The sequence below is a fragment of the Chrysochloris asiatica genome, unplaced genomic scaffold (genome assembly GCF_000296735.1).
Source record: "Chrysochloris asiatica unplaced genomic scaffold, ChrAsi1.0 scaffold00007, whole genome shotgun sequence".
Taxonomy (NCBI): Eukaryota; Metazoa; Chordata; class Mammalia; order Afrosoricida; family Chrysochloridae; genus Chrysochloris; species Chrysochloris asiatica.
This window is the reverse complement of record NW_006408525.1, coordinates 29,640,095-29,666,009: the sequence shown is the minus strand read 5'-3', so window position 1 is coordinate 29,666,009 and position 25,915 is coordinate 29,640,095. Positions and strand designations below refer to the sequence as shown.

The following is a 25,915-nucleotide window of genomic DNA, read 5'->3' as shown; positions in this document are numbered from 1 at the left end:
CCTTAAACAGGAAGGCTCTGTGGCAGTGGCAGAGAGGCTCTGAGACCAGGTTTCTGTGTCAAGGGACTCCAGAGCTGGACTCAAGAGACAGAGGGGTGAGGGAAGGCAGGAGAAGTGGACCAAGGGGAGAAGGAAAAATGAAGCAGGGAGACCCCCGAGTGCTTTGTGCCAAGGAAGGGACAGGTTTGTGGTGCCTGTGGTGGGGGGTGAGTAGACTTCAGGCCCACATCCCCTCACTGTGTTCTGTAAGAGATGAGGAGTCTTGGTGCAAAGCGGTGTCCAGGAGAGAACTAAAACCCTAGTTTCTATGCAGCCGGATCAGCATCATTTTTCCCTGGGAGCCGACAGGAGGGCGGGAGTCAGGTATTTTCTTGTTTTCACCTCTCTTCCTGCCACCCTTCAGCCCCCCTCCCTGATGAATGGCACAGACGGGAGCCACAATTAATGGCTTTCCACAGAGCCTGTGAATTAATGAAGCTGCTAAGTAACTGAGTAAATGATTCCACACCACTTCATCACTTACCACCTCTTCCTCCACCCCACCTCCCACCCCCTGGAGCACACAGGGAATCATGAAACAGGTCATGGGCTGCACAGTGGCTTTTGGACATTGGGGACACAGAATGGGGGTGGGGTGGGGGGGGATGGGACCTGTTAGCTGGGTTGGAGAGAGGGGCACAGATGACTGAAGGAGGGTATCTAGCTCTACAGCTGTATGTGTATCTACTTTTACATGGAGTGAGAAGAGGTGAGGGACTGGCTAGAGGAGGAGAGAAATTTGTGGAAGGGGACTTTGTGAGGATTGTTTAGACAGATGGGGAGAGGCAGATGGCAGAGAGGGGTGAAGGGATATTTGAGGGACTGAAGGATCTATCTTTGGAGTCCTGGTATAGTGCTGTAGGATAAGCACTGTACTGTTAACTGAAAGCTCAGTGGTTCAAACCCACCAGCCACTCCTTGGAAACCTATATAGGGTTGCTATGAGTCGGGACTGACTCTAGGACACTTATCAACAACAGGATCTATTTTCATGTTCACATTTCATGTTAGGTGCTGGGTCACAAAGTTAGGAAGTCCCAGGCCTTGACCTTGAGGAAACCAGTTTGATATGGGAGAGAGACAGCTACATCTACCATTTTAGTTTTCAAAGAAGCCTGTGACACAGGCTTTTTATATGTAGCTCAGAGAAGTCAGGTGACGTTCCCTAAGTCACACAGCTGAGAATTGCATGTGGAATTCAGAGCCAGGATAGTCTGACTCCAGAATCTACTATGCCCTTTCTACTACAACGAAGTTATAAGCATGTGGAAAGCGATCCGAGTGACTCAGAACAGATAACTCTAGGTTAATGTGATTTTCTCCGTTGATGGAATTACTAGGTTGCAGGCGTGGGCGCTGCAGGCTCCTTGTGTCTGGTCTTCAGCAAGGCGCTCAGCAAAATCTCCATTGGCATCCTGTGGACACAAGGGTGATGTGTGGGTGAAGTGCTCAGGGCTGGAAGAATTCCTAACAAGATGAGGGCTGGTTCTAAAGACAGCTGATGGTGGAGCCAAAGCTATTAGTTAGTGGGAGGCAATGGCATTGGACCCCAGGGCTCTGTCCTTGGTGGTGTTTTGCTTAACTTTTTTTTTGTTCTTTTCATTTTCCTTGTATTTATTTTTTATATAAGTAATATTTGTTTTCTGTAGAAAAATATGAAGTATAGTTAAAAGAAAGAGAAAGCATTCCAGGCATCACGAAAAACAATCTTTTCAACCTGCTGGAACTGACGTTTTAAAAAAAATAATGAAATAACAAAAGGTTTCAAGAGCATCCTGCCAATCTTTTTATTGAAGATAGCAGTAGTAAAAGGTTTCATTTTATTGGGCACTGTGCTGGCAACAATACTGAGCATCTTATGAGCATTATTTCATTAAATCCTTGTAACATGCCTTTGGGGTCCTGGTGTGGCACTGTAGGATAATCACTGGACTAACCACAAAGTCAGTGGTTCAAATCCGCCAGCTGTTCCTCGGAAACGCTATACAGGGATGCTATGAGTCATAACTGACTTAACAGCACTTAACAACCACAGCATCTCGTAATAGGTAAAAGGCCAGCTCTGGTGTAAGAAAATATAGGTACAAACTCAGCTTCAGCTGCTTAGCTAGACTGTATGGCCTGAGCAAGGTTTTTAATCTCTGAGCCTCGGTCTTGTCATCTATGAAAAATAGATCAGAAAAATATAAAGGATTTTCCTCAGTCTTCTTGTTATTCTTAAGTGCCATTGACTCACAGGAACCCTATGCACAACAGAATGAAACACTGCCTGCCCCTGTGTCAATCCATCTCTCTGGAGGTCTTCCTCTTTTTTTTGAAGGTCCTCCCTATTACAGAGCATGATGTCCTTCTCCAAGGACTGGCCACTCCTGATAACATGTCCAAATTATGAGAGATGAAATGTTACTCTCCTGGCTTCTAAGGAGCATTCTTTGTCCAACACAGATTTGTTTATTCTTCTCCAACACTACATTGCAAATGAATTCATCCTTCCGTGGTCTTCCTTATTCATTGTCCAACTTCCAGCAAACAAGGTTGCATCATCTGCATATTAAAGGTTCATAATGAGTCTTCTTTCCATCCTAATGTCACTCTTCTTCTGTTCTTCATAAAGTCAACTTCTTGAATTACTTGCTCAGCATGCAGATTGAAAAAATATGGTGAAGTGATACAACCTTGGCACACACCTTTTCAGTATTCCCTTGTTCTATTTGAACAACTGCCTCCTAATCTATGTACAGGTTCCTTGTGGAATACCATTGTTGTTAATGTTATCCATAACTATGGAATACCATTCTTCTTAATGTTATCCATAGTTTGTCATGATCCACACAAGTTAAAAGCCTTTGCATAGTCATTAAAGCACAAGTAAACATCTTTCTAGTATTCTCTACTTTCAGCCAAGATCCATTTGATGTCAGCAATGATATCTCTCATTTCACATCCTCTTCTGAATCCAGCTTGAATTTCTGGTAGCTCTCTGTTGATGTATTGTTGCAACCATTTAAAAATTATCTTCAGCTATAAGTCTTTATGGGAGCAGAAAGCCTCATCTTTCTCCCGCGGAACCACCGGTAGTTTTGAACTGCTGACCGTGTGGTTAGCAGCCCGACTTGTTGCCACTATGCTACCCGAGTGCCTTGGAATCCTTCAGTATTGCAAGCTGAGGCTTAAATTCTTTCTTCAGTTCTTTCAGCAAAAGAAATGCTGAGCGTGTCCTTTCCTTCTGGTTTTCTAACTCCAGGTCTTTGCACATTTCATTATAATACTTGACTTTGTCTTTTCTAGCTGTCCTTTGAAATTTTCTGTTTAGCTCTTTTACTTCCTCGTTGGTTCCATGTGCTTTAACATCTCTACACTGGAGTCTCAGAGTCTCTGCTGACATGCATTTTGTTTTGTTCCCCTTTCTTTCCTGTCTTTTCAATGACCTTTTTATTTCTTTTGATATGATATTCTTGATGTCATCCCACAGTTCTTGTCTTCAGTTATTAGTGTCTACTGCATCAAATCTGTTCTTCAGATGATCTCTAAATTCAGGTAGGATATGTTAAATGTCTTATTTTGGTACTTGTAGATTTCCTTTAGTTTTCTTCAGCTTCAGCCTGAACTTGCATATGAGCAATTGAGGTCTGCTTCACAGTCAGCCCCTAGTCTGGTTTTGTATGATGATATTGAACTTTTCCACTGTTTCATCCCACAGATGTAATCACTTTGATTCCTGCATCTGGTGAAGTCTCTATGTAGAGTCATGATGTTTAAAAAAAGGTATTTGCAATGAATAAGTCATTGGTCATGTAAAATCTATCATGTGATCTTCAGCATCATTTCTATCATCAAGGCCATATTGTCCACCTATGGAGCCTCAGTAATTAACAATACATATTGATTGCAAGAATGAAGAAGTTGGTGGTGGGGGTTGTGTGCCATCGAGTTGGTCTGACTCATAGCAACCTTATATAGGGTTTCTGAGGTTGTAAATCTTTACAGGAGCAAAAAGCCTCATCTGTCTCTCATGGAACATCTGTTAGATTTGAACTGCTGACCTTGTAGTTAGCAACTCAGTTTGTAATTCACTATAGTATCAGGGCTCCTGGAGAAGTTGGTAGAATTCTTCAATTTCATTATCACTGACTTTAGTGGGTGATTTTGTTGTTGTTAAGTGCTGTTGAGTTGGTTTATACCCATAGTGACCCTGTTAGCTTGAACCACTGACCTTGTGGTTCAAATAGACTTTGCAGTCCAGCGCATTAGCCCACAGTGCCACACCAGAATAACAGTGATACTAACTGGTCTTCCTTGTGGTGGTGGTGGTGTGCTACCGTGTCAGTTTTGACTTGTTTTTTACAGGAGCAGAAAGCCTCCTCTTTCTCCCTTGGAGTAATTGGTAGATTCAAACTAAGGTCCTTGGTCTTCTTTGTAGACATATGGATATTATCCTATCATAGACAGAGTTGTATTCAAAATAGATATAGATCTTGAAATGTTCTTTTTGACAATGAATGCGACGCCATTCCTCTTCAATTTGTCATTCCTGGCATAGTAAACCTTGTGATTGTCAGATTCAAAATGGCCAATACCAGTCCAGTTCAGCTCCCTAATGCCTATAATGTTGATCTTTATGTATTCCATTCCATTTTTGTCAACTTCCAATTCTCCTAGACTTATACTGCGTACATAGCATGTTCTGATTATTAATGGATGTTTGCAGCTGTTTCTCCTCATATTGAATTGTACTCCATCAGTAAATGAAGGTCCTGAAAGCTTTACACAATTCACGTCATCATAGGTAACTCAACTTTGAGGAGGCAGCTCTTCCCCAGTCATATTTTGAGTGCCTTCCAATGTGAGGGGCTCGTCTTCTGACACTATATCTGACAATGTTCTGCAGCTCTTCATAAGATATTCAATGGCTAACCTTCAGAAATGGTATGCCTCTCCTTCTTCCTAGTCTGTCTTAGTTTTGAAGCTCCTATGAAATCTGTCCAGCATGGGTGACCCTGCTGGTATTTGAAGTACCGGGGGCATAGCTTCCAGCATCACAGCAACATGTAAGCCACCACAGTATGACAAAATGACAGACGAGTGGTGGTCCTCATTGTTAGTATACCAAATAATTTTAGATTGCATCCTGGACATTTGAAAAATTATAAGACTCTGGATATTATTGAAATCTTGTGGAAGATGCTGGCATTTTTGTTTTAGCAGGCAATTGACCCAGCTGAGTTCTGGTCATAAGTCCTGACCAGTCTCTTATGGGTTGTGGTTTCAATGCCATTTCTGTTTTCAAAGACTTTGAAGTGCTAATTGAGTTCTGTTCCACATGTATGTCATCCGGTGGCTAATCTAGGTCCTGGACAGTAGTTTAGTCCCGAGTTCCATTCTCAAAGTCTTTGGAATACTGTTTAAGACCAGATCCACTGATGTACAGCTCAGGAGTGAGTCTAGTAGTTCATGACCTGTAGGAGTTATTGGTGTTACTGTCCCTAACTCTCCCTGCTCTGTGATGATCTCCTGATTCCCAGGTACTTTCCTTTTATGTTCTCTGCCCACAGCTGACGCTTCCTGGGAATGTGCCCATGTCCAGGGCCCAATGTCAGGAGAACAGAGACAGAACAAAAGCAGTGTGGTTCAGCACACTATTGGGACCACAGCTCTCTCTCTCTCTCTTTTTTTAATCTTAATGTTTTATTGTGAATTATATGATAGTTTACAAGGGAGAACATTAGCTTACATTTATTCTATCATATATCATTTCATTGCCATGGTTACAATCCCCTCCATGCATCAACCAACCAAAGGGTATACACTACAAGCCTGCACCCCCGGTCATCAGCACACAGCCCCTCTCCCTCTCTGGGTCTAGAGTCCCCAGCTGCTCCATCTCTCCATGTCATCATCTCTGCCTCCATTTCTGGCATCACTGCTTCTCTGCGTAGGGCCCCGCTCTCTACTCTTCTCCCTTGATGGTGGGACCACAGCTCTTTTGATCAGGGGGGCCTCTTCTCCTTCTTCAGAGTTGTAGGTGTTGGTGGGTCCTGCAGCTGCTGATGTCGCTGCCAATACTTCACTGTCAGGCAATTGCCTGGGTTCTGGGGCATGAGAAAATGAAGAAAAGGAAAGGGAAAAAAAGTGTTATTTCTTCTACTCTGACTATTAGATGTTTGTCTTCCACTTGTTGAAGCAAAACCAGAGAGCTTTTCTTGGGAGCCCCTCTCTTCATACCCAGTGTCAGCTGGGGAGTATCAGAGGAAAAATGGGAGACTCATTGATAGCTCAGTGGTTCTTCAAATTCTGGTGTTCTTCCTCATTTTGCCTCTGTTGCTGTTGTTGTTAAATGCCGTCGAGTCAGTTCCAACCTATAGGGACCCCGTATAGGGTTTCCGAGGAGCGGCTGGTGAGCTTGAACCACTGACCTTGTGGTTCAAACCAACGTTGCAGTCCAACTAAGAATGGATCTACATTTTTAAATAGTTGGAAGAAAATTCAAAGAAGAATTCATGATGTGGAAATTATATGAAATTTGAGTTGTAATGTCCATGAAAAAAGTTTTATGGGCACACACCTATGCCCACTCATTTTTGTATTATTCTATGTTTGCTTTTGTATTACAACAGCAGAGTTGAGTAGTTGCAACAAAGCCTAAAAATATTTACTATTTGGCCTTTTACAGAGCATTTACTGATCTCTGTCTAGAAAGAATGCTGAGTCCTGAGCATGCACCAACCATGTTACAGGTATTTATCACTGTAATTTACAGAAAGACCCACAACATCAGAAAAAGGGAAGTTTGAAGGGAGAACTGAAATTATGAAGCTCTGAAGCTCATTCCTCAGGTATAAATAGAATCCATAATGGGACTCAAATTGGACAGCTTCCACCGACCTCACTCACTTATCCATGGTCCCACCTGCCCTCTGTGGTGCTTTGCACATGATGACACATCATGAGACATAGAGTGTGTCTCAGCCTATCATTTGTCCAACAGAATTACAGAGTTTCCTTGAATGTGACTTATTTGGTAGGATGAGGTCATTTTTTGTATGTTTTTATTTCCTATATGAATATTTATTTTGTAAATTCAGTGACTGCAAACATATCAAACTGTTAGTATTATCAAAAGTTTTATCACCTTGAAACTTATTTTAAAAACAGATTTTCCATCAGATCTATGGGGATGTGGTCATTTTTAATGGATCAGTTGCTTATTCTTCATTCTCTGCAAAGAGTCCAAGTGTTTTTTCAAATAAGGGCACAATTGTGCTCATGACTAAATGTGCATGCTTGGGGACCTACTACCAAGAAAGAGGAACCAGGAATGAAGTGAGTACTTTAGACCTGGGATCATTGCACCATGAAGCTCCTAGATCTACAGGAAGAGTGATGTGAAGATAAATGGAAATTTCCAAGGGATGCTGGGCCTACCGATGCTGAAAGGAAGGGACCTTTCTCCAGTGCCAACAAAGAGAGAAAGTCTTCCACTGAAGCTGGCACTGCTAGCCTCCTAAATTGGGAGAGGATAAATTTCCGTTTGTTAAAGCAAAAATAAATAAATAAAAAGTGCATGATTGCATTTCTATGGGCACCATTACCACAGACAATATTTTCCTGGGCTGTGACAAGTACTGAAGGTACCATAGAGTATCTCACATGGACTAATTAATAAGCCAGGAACTTGGACAATCAGAGCAGACAGACCCACAGTCTAGGAGCTGCTGCAGACATCCATTGATTTTCCACAACCTTCTTCAGCAGATTGTTTCAGTTAGATGGGCTATTAGGACTGTACAGCAATTCTTGATGTAAATGTGTATGAGACATTGGCATTGAGGATTGTGTGTGGTTTGCCACTCTGGTCCATGCTATTATCATCGTCTCTCCCCTGGATGATTGCAATTGGCTACGAACTGCTCTCTCTGCTTCTGGCCTTGCTGCCTTTCAGTTAATTCTCATCAGTGGTGCTCTTACAACTAAGTCAAAGTAGGTCAGTCCTCTAGTCAAAGTTTCCATTTCATTCTGAACAAAAGCTAGTCTTTAAAAAAAAACTTTTTAAAATCAAAGTCTTCTTTTTAAAAAAAATGTTTTATTGTGAATTATGTGATAGTTTACATGGGAGAACATTAGTTTTACATTCATCCTATCGTATATTGTTTCATTGCCATGGTTACAATCTCCTCCATGCATCATCACTCAACCAAAGGGCATACACTACAAGCCTGCCCCTTGGTCGTCAGCGCACAGCCCCTCTCCCTCTCTGGATCTAAAGTCCCCAGCTGCTCCATCTCTCCGCGTCATCGTCTCTGCCTCCATCTCAGGCATCACTGTTTCTCTGGGTAGGGTCCTGTACTCTGCTCTTCTCCCTTGATGGTCCTAGGCACCTCCGCTCCTAGACTGAAAAGTTAATCACTCCCCTCCTTGCTACAAAATGTCTACCTTTACTTTTCCAACCCTCACAATCAGTCCTGATAACAATTATTCACTATTGTATCACAAGAGACCTATCCACATTTCATTTCATCAGCCCCGCCTAGACAGTATATCAAAATCTTTTGTTGGTGTTGTTAAAGCTCCAACAAGTAGGTTCTGACTTATAGTGACTCTGTATAGGGTTTCTGAGGCTGCACAACTTCATGGGAACGGAAAGCCTCATCTTTTCTCCATGGAGCGGCTGGTGGGCTCGAACCACCGACCTGTGGTTCCCAGTCCAGTGCTTATCCTACAAAGACTAACATGAGCCAATCCCCTTCTGCTTCTCATGCCTCATTTCCTGCCACTCTCCATTGCTCACTTCACTCCAGCTACGTCAGTCTCTTCCTAATCCTTAAACTGCTAAGCACATTCTCACCTCAAGGCCTTTGCACTTGCTGTCCAATCCTCCCCACACTGCCTGGAAAATTATCGTTCAAGGTAACCTCATGGCTTGTCACCTCTCTTTTCTTCAAAGGCCACTTTATAGGTGGGGCCTTCCTTCGTTGCTGTCATTGTCGTTAGGTGCTGTTGCATAGATTCTGACTCATAGCAACCTTGTGCACAACAGAACGAACACTACCCAGTCCTGCTCCATTCTTACAATCATTGTGAGGCATGAGCTAAATTGAGGCTGCTATTGTGCTAATCCATTTAATTGGGGGTCTTCTCTTTTTCACTGACCCTCCATTTTATGTAGCATAATGTCCTTCTCTAGGAACTGGTCCCTCCTAACAATATGTCTGAAATACGAGAGACAAAGTCTCATCATCCTGACTTCCAAGGAATATTCCGGTGGTGCTTCTTCCAACACAGATGTGTTTGTTCTTATAGCAGTCCATGGTACTTTTAATATTCTCCTCCAAGATCATAACTCAAATGCATCAGTTCTTCCACGGTCTTCCTTAGTCACTGTCCAGCTTTCACATGCATGTGAGGTTACTGAAAATACCATGGCTTGGGTCAGGCACACTTCAGTCCTCAACACTTGAAATCTATCTTGTGCAGAAGATTTGCCTATTCCCAATATGTCGTTTGATTTCTTGACTGCTGCTTCCATGAATGTTAATGACAGATCCAAGCTAAATGGAGTCTTGACAACTTCAATCTTTTCTCCAAAACTATTCATCAAAAATAATATTATGATGTTAATTATTGATCCAATTTTTGTTTTCTTTACATTGAGATGCAACCCATACCGACGGCTGTGGTCTTTGATCTTCATCAGTAAGTATTTTAACTCCTCTTCACTTTCAGTAAGCAAGGTTGTATCATCTGCATATTGCAGGTTGTTAATGGGTCATCCTCCAATCCTGATGCCATGTTCTTCATATAATCCAACTTCTTGGATTATTTGCTCAGCATATAGATTGAATAAATATGGTGAAAGAATACACCATCTTTCCTGATTTTAAACCATTCTCCCCAAAATTCCCTGTACTCCACCATTCTGTATTCTTTTCATCTGTAAAATTCTGTTATATGATCTCCAACATCATTTTTATCACCAAGGCCATATTTTTCAATTACTGATCCTTCCTCTTTGTTTTAAACTTTTGCATTCCAGTCACCAGTAATATGAATATGAATACTTCTTAATTGTAGGTTTGATCACTTTCAGAATTTTATAGATTGGTAAAATTTTAGATTTGATTGAATTCTTCAGTTTCATCATCACTGACTTTAGTGATTGGTGGATAAATCTGAATAATAGTGGTATTAATTGGTCTTCCTTATGTTGTTGAAGTTTTGACTCATAGCATCCCTGCATAGGGTTCCAAGGAACAGCTGGTGAACTTGAACTGCCGACCAACCTTGCAGCCCAGTGCATTAATCCACAGTGCCACACCAGGGCTCCCTTATAGGCATATGGATATTATCCTATCACAAACAGCACTGTAGTTCAAGAGAGATCTTGGAATGTTCTTTTTAACATTGAATGTGACACCATTCCTCTTCAATTTGTCATTCCTGACATAGTAAACCATATGATGGTCTGATTCAAAATGGCCAATATCAGCCCATTTCAGCTCATTAATGTCTAAGATGTCAATCTTTATGCATTCCATTTCATTTCTGACAACTTCCAATTTTCCTAGATTCATGCTTCGTCTATTCCACATTCTGGTTATTAATGCATGTTTGCTGTTGTTCCTTCTCATTTTGACCTGTGCATCAGCAAATAAAGGTCCTGAAAGCTTGGCTCTATCCATGTCACTGAGGTCAACTCTACTTTGAGGAGGCAGCTTTTCCCCAGTCATATTTTGAGTACCTTCCAACCTGAGGGAACTCATCTTATGGCACTGTATCAGACAAAGTTCAACTACTATTCATAAGTTTTTTGTGGCTAACATTTCAGGGGAGTCCTGGTGTGGCTCTGTCAGATAAAGCACTGGACCACAAGGTCCATTTGAGCCACAAGGTCAGTGGAAACCCAATACAAGGTTGCTATAAGTCAGACCGACTCGGCGGCACCTAACAACAACAACAACAACTTTTCAGAGATGGTCTGCCTCTCCTTCCTAGACTGACTTAGTCTGGAAGCTCCCTTGAAACCTGTCCACCATGGGTGACTCTGCTGGTCTTTAAAATACCAGTGGCATAGCTTCTGGAAACACTCAAGCCACCACAGTATGACAAACTGACAGACAAGTGGTGGGGGTACATAATAAGGGCTTGTTGTCATTGTTGTGAAGTGCCATGGAGTCGGTTCTGACTCATAGTGACCCTGTATAGGGTTTCCAAGGAGCAGCTGGTGGGTTTGAACTGCCAACCTTTCAGTTAATAGTTCAGTGCTTATCCTAATGCACCACAGCAGGATTCCTATTGTTGTTAGGTGCCATCAAGTCAGTACCAACTCAAGGCGACCCTGTGCACAACAGAACGAAATACTGCCGGATCCTGGGCCAACCTTACAATTGTTGTCATTCTTGAGCCCATTGATGCTGCCATTTTGCCAATCCATCTCGTTGGGGGTCTTCCTTTTTTTGCTCTGACTCTCCACCTTAACAAACATGATATCCTTCTCCGGTGACTGTTCCCTCCTGACAATATGTCCAAAACATGAGAGACGAAGTTTGGCCATCCTGGCCTCCAAGGAGCACTCTGGCTGCACATCAGGACTCCAAATAGGGGCTTAATAAATGTTGACTAGATGAGGATTCAATCATCACTCTTGTGTGTAGCGATCTGTTGGCTGTGCATACAGCACCTTGGACACAAGGCCTGACCTGAGGGTGTGATGGTGCTGTGCAGTACATCTCTGAGACAGCTTGTGTGTGGGGAGTGGCCAAATGTGAGGGGTGCTATGCCTCTTGGGTGAGTGGTCCGGGCCACCTTATCTTGATGAATGGCCCTTGAAACCACGGGGCAAGATGAATGGCCTGCTAGGATTCAAGTGCATGGTCACCCTGACCTCTGAGAACAGGGACCAAGGAGACCCCAATGATAATCATTCTGTCCCCTTCCCTTTGAGGACAAGTTGGAGGCAAGTCTTGGTCTCAAATGTACAATTACGACTGATACTGAAATTTCTCCCTTCACAGCTGTCAACGCCCTCACTCCAACCCCAACTCCCCAGACATGTCTCACAGCTGTTGAGTCACGCATCCATGGTGGTGGTGGGTGTGTGGGTGGGGGGTAGCTGAGTCTATTGATTGAGGCCTGAGACATCCTCCCCACAAATCAACAAGTTAATAAGCTCCCTAATGAAGAGCTGGTGATTAATGAACCAATCAGCTTGCCCTTTAATTGGGGAGTGGAATTGGAGGGTGGGGGGTGTGATGGATAGAGAGAGTTTGTAAGATGAGGGGAGGCTGGCTCTTGGTCCACCCAGGGACCTTCTGCAGTACTTTTATTTTGACTTTAAAGGCAGGAGTGGGGTGGGGTGGGGATTGAGGGATAGAAGGGGGTGTATTTCTTCAGAGGTTGTACCCCAAATCTAGACCTTTGTATATACCCCCTAGTTTCTCCACTGTTTCTCCTCTCCCCAATCTGTTCTTGCACCCTACACTCCCCTGGGCATGAGGGGATTCCAGGAATACCACAGATTGCCTGGGGGCACGACAAAACCTCCCCCTTCTCTCTGCCCCATCAGTACACTGGAAACCACCTCCTGGACAGCCCCCACCCACCCTGTCACTAGAGATACTGGTGCAAAGCCCATCACCACCAGCAGTCTCTGATATTTTCAGCCACTGTAGCCTGAAGTCCTTGTCTAGACCCTGAACCTGGGATCACAGTTCTCCCAGCTAGTCCCCTGCTGCCATCTCTCTATTCCTAGGTGAGCGGTCTTTGTCTTCCCATGCCTTGGAAGGAATGAAGTGGAATGTGTTTATTTCTGCTGTTTCCTCCAAAGGGGCACAGGCTTGTCTTTTTCTCTGTCTCTGGGTTCTGGTAACCTCCCCAGATTAGGGCTCTCCTGGGTTGGTTGAGTGCCTCTCCTCTCAGCTTTGGGACCCCACCCCCACAAGGGGTTCTGAAAGGACAGGGCTGTGCTATGCCCCCAAGACTACGGCTTCCTGAGGAAGATTTTTTTCCTCTGAAGTAGCATCCATGTCCCATAGTACTGGTGTCCTCCATCCTTAACAAGAGGGCCTTGTCTTTCTTACGATGTTCAGGACCCATGAAGATGGCTGATAAGCTATTTCCGGAAAGTGCAGGTGATTGAACCCATAAAAAGGTGATTTGAGGCAGCCCTGGGCTCTCCATCTCAGGAGAGCTCTAAAAATAGCACCCTCAGCCATCTGTCCTGAAGAGTGGAGGGGTTGGCCCAGAATGGGGCCTGAGATAAGATGGCCCTGCTGCCCACAGGGGCTGATGGGATGCCTAGAAGCCCTGGAGGCTGTGGTCAGGCTGGGGAGGAGCTGTTAGGAGTCTTTCTGGTGTGGGCAGGTAGGTCTGATAGGATTGGCAGTCTGGAAGTCCCTCTCTCAGAGTGGGTGGCAGGCCCCCAAACTTGGTCTCCTCTCCTCAGCTGTCATGCATGACTCCTGATCCTCAGTGGTTATTCCTGGTGCTGTACCCTTCTGTCCCCATCATTGAGAAGGTTTTTGCTGGGAGTCTACCCCACCTCTTTTGTCTTGTTCAGATCCTAGTTGACCTCAAGGCTCAGAACTTCAGTTTCCTCATTTGGAATCCATGAATAAACTCAGTCCTCCAATCATGTCTGCGGTCATGTTATGCAGTAGGTATTTAATGAACATTTGAACTTTCCTCTTTCTGAGGTCCAGTGGTGACTGCAGTGGGCCCTGGCATCCCCCAGACCTAGAAGGCACTGGTGTGGGGGTAGGGGCACACTGTATCAGGATCCCTCCTGTATAGGACTCTAAATAGGACTGGTTGGACCCTGGTCTGATGCTATTAGGCTGGACGCAGATGGCCCATTCTGACTCTGGGGCTCTGTCTCCTCCCACCCTTGTCTCCAACTCTTCATCTGAGAGAGAACATAATAAGGTGTCCAGAGAGGGCCCCCAGGACGTCAGAAACAGCAGCTGAAGGGTTGTTGTTGTTGTTCTTGTTAAGTGCCATCAAGTCGATTCTGACCCATAGCAGACCCTGTATTAGGGTGAGCTTGAACCACCAAACTTTCAGTTCAAACAACTTTGCAGTCTGATGCATTAACCCACAGCACCACACCAGGACTCCAGCTAAGCAGTTGTTGTTATGTGCCATGGAGTCGGTTCCGACCCATAGTGACCCCGTACAGGGTTTCAGAGGCTGTAAATATGGGAGCAGAAAGCCTCATCTTTCTCCCACAGAACAGCTGGTAGTTTCGAACTGCTGACCCTGAGGTTCACAGCCCAATTCGTAACCACTACACTACCAGAGCTGGCTAAGAGACCATAATTCTCACTCCTGTCTCTACTAGAAACTTTTCCTCAGGTCCTGTCCCTTTCTGGGCCTTCTCCAAGGTGCTACAAACAACAGGCTGGAAAGGTGTCCTTTGCGCCAGCTATTCACAGGCAGTATGGATGCTGATCCTCGGTCCTAGAGCAGCCCTAGCAGTCTGAATCCAAGCCACACTTCCTCAGGAAGCTAGACCTGCCATTGCGTGCTTCGTGAAGACCCAGTTCAGGCTGGGCACCTTGTCTAGAGGTACCCTGAGTCTTAGTGTGTTGGCTGCCCCCCACAGCCGTGGAGGTGGAGACATCACGCACAGGCTGGGTGTAGCTCAGCAAACAGGGCGGGGTGGAGGGAGAGAGGAGGAAGGGCCCTCCTCCGCGGGGCCCCCTCCCCCTGAGGTTCCCCCTCCCTTCCTGCCTGGGATATAAGCCCCGCAGGGAAAAGGCGAGCAGCAGCAGGACCTGCGGCAGATCAGCCCTTGGGACCTCCCTGCCTTTCACCTCCTGCTCATCTCTGCTTCCGGAGCTGTCGCTGTGAGTGGCTGGGGGCCAGACTTCTCTGTGGGGACACTGAGGCTGGAATAGTGGGAACAGGTGGGGAGGAGAGGGGCCTGGAAGCCTCCGCCTGCCAGTATGGCCTTCTCCCTCCAGGGGCCTCACTCAGCAGTAGCTTGGGGTATAGGTGGGGGCAGACAGGGCTTTTGCGCCTCTGACAGATGAGGAAACAGGCTAGAAACAGTGCAGTGGCCGAGGACACACAGCGGGGCAACCGCAGTCTCAAGGTTGCCTGCAGCCGTCGGGGATTGAGGCTGGCATTGACGGGTGTTCCACAGATGGTGACAGGGCACAGGTCGTGGCCCGCCAAGGTAACAGTGCTACTGCTGGTCCTGCTTGCCTGCCTGGGGACGATGGTCGACGCCTACCCCTCCAAACCCGAGGCTCCGGGCGAGGACGCCTCCCCAGAGGAGCTGAGTCGCTACTACACCTCCCTGCGCCACTACCTCAACCTGGTCACCCGGCAGCGGTGAGCGCATGCGCGGGGCAGGAGGGGCAAGGTGTTGGGATTTTCTGTGCTTCATCCCACTCCATCCAAAGGGCGTGGCTTGACACGACCACGCCCTCAGCTGGCCTCGTCCCCCAGGTATGGAAAACGGGACAGCCCCGACGCTCTCCTGTCCAAACTGCTCTTACCTGAGGCCGAGGGACGTCCAGTGAAGTCGCGGTAATGCCCTCCTCGCCATACCCCTGCCCCCTAGAGCCTGACCTGGTCCCACTGCTCCATGGAAACCTCAGAGGCACCACCACTCTCCCGCTCCTTAGTGATGCTTTTCTTTCCCCCAGCAGCTCCGAAGGCGCCTACATGTGGTGATGACCCCCAGGGTCTCCTGGGAGATAAGCCAGTCACACCGACTTCATTTGCATATTTGCCCCTGACCCCTGGACCTGGAGCGCTCTCTGCAGGCTGCTTTGGGGGAAGGTTCGGGCTGGGTTCCTCAGTCCTTTACTCAGTGCTCCCGGCTCCTGGAGGGGAGCTTTGTGTTTGGTCCTTCCCTGATCCCGAAATAAAAAGCAAACTTCACAGAAACAGAATGTGTGTTTGTATTTCCTTTTTCTTCTCTTTCTCATGGAAGTGATATTTCGATGGGAGTGGACAGTGGAGGCGAGACTGGGGGAGGGGAGATTAAACCGGGCACCCCAGACGAATACATCCCTGAGTGTCCCAGGACAAAGCTAGGGGGCGGGCTCCCCTACTCGGAGATAAGAGAAAACACTGCTGCCCAGCCCGAGGGTAAGCAGGACAGTACTCAGACACAGGACTTCCTGGAACGTTTTAACCCAATGGGGTAAGGATTCTTGAAAATAGGGGGCTAGGAGGAGAAGGAGGGACCAGAGTCTGACGGGAGGATGGGAAAGAACATGCTAGGTAGCCTAGGGATGTAATGGGGACAAAGCTGTCATCTCCTACCCTTGAACCCCCATCAGTGACTCTGGGAGGAAAGAAAACTCCCAGACTGGCTCTGCCATAGCTGCAGGGGAGACCCCTTCTCAGAGATCCTGTGCTGCCTCCCACCCCCACCTGGGTCAGCCTGGTTGGCCAGAAAGCCAGGCCCAGGGCAGTGGAGGTAGAGCCAGAAGGGTGAGGCAGACAGCAGGCCTGGCCTGCTGCAGGTCACTGACTGTATCCATTCGGGGGCTTGTGCCTTTGCCTTCTGCAGAACCCCTTTAGTTTCCTCAATCTGAAACACCTTCAGAGTAGCCTTCATTTCCTTCCCTACTTCTTTCCTGATTCTGTGGGGCAGAGTTAGTTTCTCTGGCTCCCTTTCTGTATTACCCAAGTCCTCAGTTTCTTTTAAACAATGCTTTAACATCCACAAAATGACCCACAGCTGCACTTGAATAACCATGATCACCAAGAACCCCTGGAAACCTTAGATAGTTAAGCATGGCCATCCAGGGGTCCACTTCTTTCAAAATTCTTCTTTCAATAAGAAGCCTGTGTGTCTACTTTGCTCTTTTCTCCTGACCACAGTTCTGCTTCCTCTGCCTTGTGACCAACCCCAGTGCTTCCCCTGGGTCCTGCGTGGCTTGCTGTGATCTTGCCAAGATGCTGTCAGTACAATAAAAATCTTCAACAAAAAATTTTAAAACTTTTTATTATGATCTGGATGAAAGTTTGCAGAGCAAATTGTTTTGTTTTTAAAACCTTTTATTGTGAATTGGTTGAAGGTTTACGGAGCAAGTCATTTTCCACTCAACAATTCACACACATTTTATTTCATGTCATTAATTGCAATGCCCACGATGTAACATCTCTTATCTCATATCTTCTCTGTATTTCCTGTTTCCATTCCTCCTTCTTTCTACCCCTTCTTGTCTTCTGAAGTTTGTTTTTGGGTAAATACTGTTCTTCTGATCTCAAATGCTTGGTTATCCTAAGTTGTGAGTATCTCCCTAGGTTTGTCATTCATTCCCGAAAATAGAATGGCATGAGTCACTTTCACGCTCAGTCAATGGTCTCCCTCACTGCCTGGACTACTTGGGAGATGTCATTAGCTAAGTGGCATGTGCCCACCTCAAGCTCTTTTAGGAAGGAAGAAGAAGAGAATGAATATGAGGGCAACAAGGGCTAAAGATGGCTTTGACAGCCCCCTATCACACACACCTAGGACCCCTTGTCCCACTCTTTTTGGACAAAGTCAAGTCCACTTGAAGGCTTTGACCACTCACTCACTCATATGGAGCCTGGGTCCTGCTTCACTTGCCTCATCCTAGGGACCCCATCTGCCTCTAGGTCCCCTGCAGTCTCCAAGTCCCTTCCTGTGGTCCCAGGACCTGCATCAATCCCCAGATTCACAATCAGTTTGCTGGGACTTGGTCCTGATGTGAGAAGCGGCCAGGACTAGTTCCAACACCAGTCCTGTAGGAGCCTAAACCCTTTCTGAGCTGGGATTGGAGCCCAGCGCCCTCTGGTGGCACCTCTGCCAGCTTCACTAGTGGGATGCCTAGAAGAAGCCACCATTATTGTTCAGCGCCCTTGTTTTTATCAAGTGGGAAATCGAGGCCCAGAGAAGGACTGGGACTGAGGCAGAATAAGCTTTACATTTGCTTTGTGGAATGTATTTTTCTGTCTGATGAGGCATTCTTGTTTTCCTTGCTATCAGAAATCAGAATTGCGAGAATCAAGGTAGACACTGATGTCTACTTAGCTTTCTCTATCCTATCTTGAAGTCACCATGATTAGTTCTATTTTACAGAGAGGAAAACCAAGGCTCAGAGAGGTTACAGAAATTACTCACACAGCTTTTCAGTGGACCTAGGCCTGTCTGACACCATACCACACACACACACACACACACACACACACACACTGGTGTTCTGATCCGGGCAGTAGGGCCACAGGAGTGACAGATCCTTTGTCCTCTACTCTAGCATTGACATTGTGTGTCATTCAGATATAGTTACTACTCTAGGACCTGAGGCACTGAAAAGGGAAGACAGAAAGACTACTGGGAGGTTGGGGTCAATGAGGTTGGGAATCTAGGTTAGAATTTGAGTCCTGGATAGCTGTGTGATCTTGGGCACGTATTTTCACTTCTGTGAGCCTCAGAGTTCTTAGTTCCGGACTGAGAAATTATAGCAACACTTTGATGGACCCACTTAGGGAAAAAAAAGCCCAGATTTTGGAGTTTGACTTGGTCTCAAACCCTGGTTCTCCCACTGATTAACTTTGTGGCCTGAGCCTCAGTTTTGGCATCTGTAAAATGGATGGCTGTAGGGATTTAGTGAAGTGATGGAACTGGGAGCATTTTCGAGGTTTTATAAATGATGTTGATTTTTTTTAATAACTCCCCTGGGAAGGGAGGTGCTGGGAATGTCTGTGATAGGAGGAGAAATCACAACCAGAGTTGGGACCCCACTTTCCCCTGGACCCAGGCACTTCATTTATCCTCTTACACACGTTAGCTGGGCTTCTCCCTGCCTGGGTCCCCACCTCTCTCTGAATTGCCCAAGTACCTGAGGTTCCTCCCTGTTTCCGTCTCATTCTGATCTTAAATTGGAAAGGAAGGTTTAATGCTCCAATCTTCATCACTAGGGTCTCAGAGTTGGAGCTTCAAGCTTCTGCCCTCAAGGAATATGTTTGATGATTTGGGTTCATCCTTGGGAGGTGGAGGCCTCTGATTAGAACTTTCCAGGGTCTCTAAAGTCCTAGAACCCAGGCCTTCTTGACAGAAACCAGCTGTGGTACCTAAATGGGGCAGGGGAGGGTGGCAGGGGCACCAGGAATGGGGCCCATGGGAGACTTTTATCAAGGTCCAGTATTATGCTGATGCTTCCACAACACTGCCACATCCCTTCCCACCCATCCAATGCTGCCATTACAGACACCAGGGAGACAGGAGGATGGGGTGAGAACATAAGCAAGTGAGAGAGGCTGTCAGGAGGCAGGGACTTCCAGGAGGCCTGAGGACTTAAAGGGTCAAGGGTGGGGGAGACCCATCCAGCCTGAGGCAGGTGCCCACTCTCTCCAGTGCCCACTTGCCTAGGACTCAGGGTAAGAGGGCTTGGTTGGGGGTGCTAGGGCTGTGGGTCTCTGGACAAACCTGTCATACTGGAAAAGCAGTCTGCCAGAGAAGAGAGAGCGAGTTCACAGGAAGGAGGTCTGTGGCTGCAGACAAGACCAGGTGACTAGGACATGTGTGTGACTGGGGCTCATGTGCGTGTCTGGAGTTCATGTGTGTGACTGGGACATGTGGAGGGGTGACTGGGACTCAGGTGTGTGACTGTATTAGTCAGCCTAGGGCGTCATGAGCACTAGTCTCCTCTAGGACCTGTGTCAGCATGTCCCCCTAGTGTGTGTGTGTTGGGGGGGGGGTGGCAAGTGAAAGGCAGGGATGGACCTACAAGGCCATGGATTCTGTCCTTGGTTCACAAGTTCATTTTGGGTGCCCCAACTTCCCACCCGCCTTTCACCCTATCCTCTCACCCCTCCACTAGCCCTGATGTCAGCAGTCCCGTGCTTCCTGCCCCAGGTCCCCAGCTTCTCCGCCACACTTTTCTTCTTTGTGACGCACAAGCTAAGCTCCCGCCGTTACCCACAAGAGGCTTGTCTGTGCCCTGAGGGTGGTGTGTAGGAAGTGGGGTGGGCTTTACTCTCATACTTGTCTCCCTCTTGGGGAAATGGGTGATGGACTCCAGGCTGGGCACATGGGTCTTGGTCCTTGGGGGTCTTCACACTGGGCTTGTTCCATCTCCTGGCTTCCCAGCTGGCTACCACCCAATGCTGCCTCTCCCTGCTGTTCCTGCCCACTTACGTGGCTCTGCTACGGCAGTCACCACACGGATCCTGACTAGAGCCAGTGTACCTGGGGGACGCCACCACCCCAGAGCAGCTGAGGTCCTCGGAAACATCAACATGCTATGTGTGAGAGGGAACAGATGATCCTGGGCCAAGACTCCAGCCCCAGCCCTTCCGTGCCTGCTCTGGGCACACAGGGCTTCTTCCTGACAAGGCCTAGGTTCCTGGTCCCAGGAAGACAATGTCAAAGGTAGGTCTGTGGCAGGTGAGTTGGCTCCTGGGGAGAGTGCTTGCCTCTGCTGCTGCTCCCTTCCCAGGTATGGGAAAAGAGACGCAGAGGACACGCTGTACTTCCAGTAATGGGACACCCCCCAGGTAGTAGCCTCCAGGTAGGTTTCATTTTCTTCCCTGCCTGCTTGGGGCTGAAACTAGAGTGGGAGTCGGGGACAGGAGCCAGATTAGCACTTGAACAGGTGGGATCAGGGCTGCTCTGAAATCTGCCCACTGGCTCCTTAGAGCGTCTCAGGTGGATGGATTGTAACAGCTCAGCTCCACCTGCGTCCTCCGACTTCCTGGGCAGTTCCACCCAGTCTACCCCTCTGCACCTCAGCTCTGGCCAAAGCTTGCTCACTGCTCCCTCACTGGCTAAATAAAAGGAATCAAAGTCACAGCTTCTGTGTCTTTGTGGACCCCTGGTAAGACAAGAGCATGTGCATGGGTGATAGAAAGTGGGAGGCAGAGGAGAGGTCTTAGAATTGATCCAGAATATCTGTCTGCAACATCATCACAGTCATTCCTTATACCTTCCCCACTTCAGAGGGCAAGCGGTGGGCCCTAGGGAGGCAGTGACTGCCCCAAAGTCATTTACCAGTCTCGAACGTGGGTCTTCCCTTTTTGGTAGCCCACAACCTTCCAGATTATCAGCCCAGTGACAGCTCTGTCCCTAGCAGACCCACCAGTGCTTTCTTATGCCCTGCCTACCATCGAAACTGCCTGGTGCAAGTTTTCATTTATACTAACATGGCCTTGGCTCAGCCTGCAGCAATGACCGTAGTCCTGAGGCAGTCACCGTCGCTACCTTGGTACTGTTAGAACTACCCTTCTCTGAGCACGTTCTACTGCTGTTCTCAGCTCGGCATGGCTTACAACGGAGCACAGCATCCGGCTGAGGCATAGTCAGAGGAGGGGATTGTGGGAAGCAGTATGGAGTGGGTGACATTTGAGGATTGCTGGGCCAGGGAGTGGAGTGAAGTCAGAGGATTAGACCTGGGTTCCTGGGATGGCTTATGCCCCGCTACCCCGTGTTTTGCCCAAAGGGATGGGGTTTGTAGGTTTGGTGGAGGAGGTGATCCATTTTCTTGTGCTCAGCACCGCCTGCTGGGCCTGTGGAATGACATCACAGTTGTGTTTGCTCTCAAGTCCTGGCTTGGTTTGGTGTGTACAAATCACCTGAAAATGGAGCCAGATGCTAAAGCGGTTCAAGAGGATTTTACTGCTATGCAAATCCATGGCTCAGCTGACTCTTAAATCCAAAGGGATGTGTGATTTTAGCAGGACAGAATTTGAGATCGGATGATTGAGTCTAACGTCCCAGCATTGTCTCTGGTGGCTAAGGGATGGTTCTGAGTGTGGGGAGATTGGAGACATGCATCTTCCAGGGGCAGGAATTAGAACCCTGCTCAGGACAAACAAGGTCCCCTTAAATGTTGGGGGTTTGAATTTATCCAGCAGCACTGCAGAAGAAAGCCCTGGCAATTAATTTGCTTCCATAAAGATCACTGTTATTGTAAGCTGCTGTTGAATCCCCATGTGATTAAAGCCAAGCAAACCCTAAGGAGCAGTTAGTTCTACTCTATAACACATGAGGTCACCATGGCTTGGAATTAACTCAATGGCAGTGGATTTGGGTTCTTTCTGTTTGTTTTCAGGACAATCTGGGTGTGAGGTTTGGATCATGGGAGTGGTCCTGCCCAGGCCTCCCTGATGGCCACTGTTCCCTTGCACCCAGCTCCCTCAGGAATCAGTGCTGGCTGGGCTCCTGACCCTTCCCCTGCTGTCTTCCATGTCAGAGGGACTGAGCAAAGTGGACACTGTATGCTCTGCATACTACTGGGCAGACAAGAACACTGGACAGCTTTTTTCCCCTCTCCTTCCCTCCTTGAGGACACTGCTCACAGAAGTCAAACCAGGAACCGACTTAGTTTCTCTTTATTGTTCTTACTGGGGTTGGGGAGGTGAGGATAAAAAGGGGTCAGCCCTGGGGAGACCCTGCTCAGAAATCTGGTCAAGGGCCAGGGTAGAGGAGGAAGTCCCAGGACCCTGTATCCCTAGTGGCTTCCTCTCGCTTCCATCCAACCTGTCCGCACCCTGAGGCCCCTGACTTGGTCCCAACAGTGTTTGGGCTCTCCTACCTGGGGCTCAGGGAGGGGGTGGGTGGTCAGGGTTCCTTGGTGTTTGGTGGTGCGGGTTTGGTGGTGGTCATGAGTTTCTTGGAGGTTTTATCGTCTTTAGATTTCTTGGTGTTCTTAGACTTCAAGCTGGGGAACACATCCTTGCGGCGTCACAGGGCTGAGGGGCATATGGGGGGAGGCCCGTTTCCTCCCCACCCGATGCCTTCCTTTTTCTCTCCCACCCTCAGATGACCCACCTGCTGTTAAAAAGTTTCTCCATGTACTTGTTGAGCTGGCCAAAGTTCGACAGCCATTCGATCATCCTGGGCTCGGGGTACTGCGACAGTTGCAACTCCTCACCCACTGCGTCCTCAGGTAGCCAGAGAAGTGGTACCAGGTAGACGAGGACCAGTGCGCATGTGCAGCGCAGACTCGGCATCTGGAAGGGGCCGGGCAGACGGAGCCCTGGGGTGGTTACGCGACCGGAGAACACTGGGAACATGCTCAGACAGAGGAACCTGTTTACCTCTATACAGGTGCACGAGAGGTATGGGGGATACTCAGGTGTTCAGATGGAATGGTGCGCACCTGGACATGTACAGTGTTGCACACAAAGCCCCCAGGTGAACGGGGACGGTTGGAAGATTCGAGGAGGTACGCTCTGAGATGGACCCAAGAGGATAAGGACTGTTACTGAAACCTAAGGCTTCACATGGTTTGCCCTCTAACTAACTTCACTTCTCCTGCAACCTCCCCTTTATCCTCCCCAGTTATCCTACAGTGCCACACTGGGGGCCCTAGATGTTCACTCCCCCAAACAAAAAATCACAGCCATCTAGATCATCCCAACTTATAGATACTCTGTATAGGGTTTCCGAGGCTTTAAATCTTTAAGGAAACAGAAAGCTTCATTTTTCTCCCAAGGAGCAGCTGGTAGGTTTGAACTGCTGACTTTGCAGTTAGCAGTCCAGTGCTTATCCTATGAACAACATGGTCGCAAACAAGATTGAGCCCGGGGATCCCCACATGCACACTCCCCATGCACGGAAGAAGGTACACACAGTGATTCACACACTATAATGCCCATAGGTATCCCCAGAGCCCCTCTACCGTCTCCTGACCAATGCCAAGCAGGTACAGGAAGTCCTGAAAGACAGGGCTGCCATGGCCTCCCTCTACCATTCCCTTAGTGACCCTGGGACCCTTGATGCTAACTCCATCTCCAGCTGACAAGGTCCAAGACTCAGCTACCAGTCATTACCATGGTCCCAGGCAGGTGTGGAGCAGCTCAGCAAAAGGTCTCTGACTGGAACCTCCAGGTCCTTTATATTTCTTTGGATTTGTGCTCCCCTTTCCTCTGAGGTCCCACCCCCAGCACCTGTTAGGAACAGAGAGAAGATGGGGGTGGGAGCACACAGTGCCCAGAGCTAGAGCTGCTAGTGTCCCTGACCAGGGCACGGACTCTGCCCAGGGCTCCGAGGGGTGGTGGGTGGCAGAGGTAGGGAGGTGCTGGGGTAACTCCTTACTTCAAGTCTTCGGTCTAGGGAAGAATTGTCTTTGGACTTGAGAGGGGGCTGGGCTTTTCCTTGGGGTTCTTCTCATAATTGGGATGGGACTTCAGTGAGAAACCAGACACCCTTTCCAATTCCGCTGGACCCTGAACTTCTTCCCTGCAGGGTTGCTGTGGAGGACAGGAGGACCTCCTGGTCTCTAGGTCTGCTGTCATGGGGCCGGGTGAAGTTCAGGTTTCTAGCTTCAGTACTGCAGGCTTCACTGCCCATCCACAAGAGTTTCCCAGCCTCCCTGGGGATTTTAGAGCCCTGGATAGATGACCATTTCGATTGCTGTTGTTGTTATGTGCCGTGGAGTCGGTTCTGACTCATAGCGACCCTGTATAGGGTTTCCAAGGCTGTAAATCTTTACAGGAGCAGAAAGCTTCATCTTTCTCCCACAGAACAGCTGGTAGTTTTGAACTGCTGACCTTGCGGTTCATAGCCCGATTCGTAACCACTACACTACCAGAGCTCCTTATGATGTTGTTGTTAGGTGCCTTTAAGTCTGTCCTGACGCACAGCAACCCTGTGTGCAACAGAATGGAATATAGCTGGTCCTAGAAAGATGAGGCTTTCTACTCCCGTAAGGATTTACACCCTCGGAAACCCTGTACAGGGTCGCTATGGGTCGGAACCGACTCGACGGCACTTAACAACAACAACAAACACCACCCTCACAAATGTTGCTATGAATCGTTCCTGTGCAAACCAAGGAATCCCTTAAGATTGTTGCTAAGAAGTGCTGTTGAGTCAGTTCTGACTCATAGTGACCCTATATAGGGTTTCCCAGGCTTTAAATCTTTGCAGAAACAGAAAGCCTCATCTTACGCCCACGGAGCAGTTGGCGAGCTCAAACCACTGACCTTGTGGTTTGTGGTCCAGTGTTTACCCTGTAATCTGTAATACATGGGGTCGTCATGAGTTAGAATCAGCACATTTTTTGTTGTTTCTTTGGATGGATGATCTGCAGACCCTCCTCGAAAGCGGTAGGTCCTGACTGTTGAATGATCAACTCAAGGCCTTGGGTCGCAGTTACAGAGCCGTGGCAAACACAGAACCCTTAACTAATAAATAAATTGCCCATTACTTCCAAGATCAAGTCCAAACTTTTGACATTTAAAATCTTTCAACGTTTGACTTCAGTTTTATTTAAAAACAAACAAACAAACATAAAAAACTAGCAAAACCTTTAAAGTCAATTTATGGAAGAATAATTTATATGCAGTTAGACTCACTGTTTCAAGTGTACAGCTTGATGAGTTTTGTCAACATGGAACCACCCCCACAGTTGAGCTACAAACATTGCCATCATTCCAGAAAGTTCCTTCATGCCCCTTCCAGTCAATCTGGCCCCAGGCAACTACTGATTTGATCTCTGTTGCTATAAATTGGTTGTGTTTGTTCTAGAAGTTCATGTAAATAGAATCAAACCGTATGCTCGTCTCTGTGTCTGGCTTTTTTCACTTGGTATAATGTTTTTGAGATTCCTCCATGTTGTTAGGTTTACTAGCCATTTGTTCCCCTTTGTCCCTGAGTAGGGCAAACAGACTATTAACCTAACTGAGAGGTGGGAGGCTTGAACCCACCCAGAAGTACCTAGGAAGGAAGAAAGGCCTGTTGATTGCCACAGCTTTGAAACCCTATAGGGCACAGTTCTACTCTGAAACCAACATGAAGTTACCATGAGTCAGAATCAACAGGCTAGCCGGCCGTAGTCTCTGAGGAAGTCCCACAATTTGTTTATTGTTACCTGCTTTGAGCATTTGAGTTTCACCCTACTCCCTCTCTCTTTTTTTTTTCAGATTTATAAATTTATTTGATCATAAACTG

At 47.4% G+C, this 25,915-nt stretch overlaps 1 protein-coding gene across 1 annotated transcript; it reads left to right on the top strand.

The window, feature by feature from the left end:
- The first annotated feature begins 15,178 nt into the window (after positions 1 to 15,178).
- PYY (peptide YY) lies at positions 15,179 to 15,714 on the top strand. Its single transcript, XM_006832719.1, has 3 exons — positions 15,179 to 15,369; positions 15,487 to 15,567; positions 15,690 to 15,714. Exons 1-3 carry the CDS (start codon positions 15,179 to 15,181, stop codon positions 15,712 to 15,714), a joined length of 297 nt encoding a protein of 98 aa, XP_006832783.1.
- The last annotated feature ends 10,201 nt before the right edge of the window (positions 15,715 to 25,915 follow it).

Bases quoted from the DNA above. Each gene is read 5' to 3' on its own strand.
- PYY (XM_006832719.1), top strand. From the start codon at position 15,179: ATGGTGACAGGGCACAGGTCGTGGCCCGCCAAGGTAACAGTGCTACTG. The intron at 15,370-15,486 runs GTGAGCGCATGC...CTCGTCCCCCAG, and splicing joins AACCTGGTCACCCGGCAGCG to GTATGGAAAACGGGACAGCC. The intron at 15,568-15,689 runs GTAATGCCCTCC...TTCCCCCAGCAG, and splicing joins GGACGTCCAGTGAAGTCGCG to CTCCGAAGGCGCCTACATGT.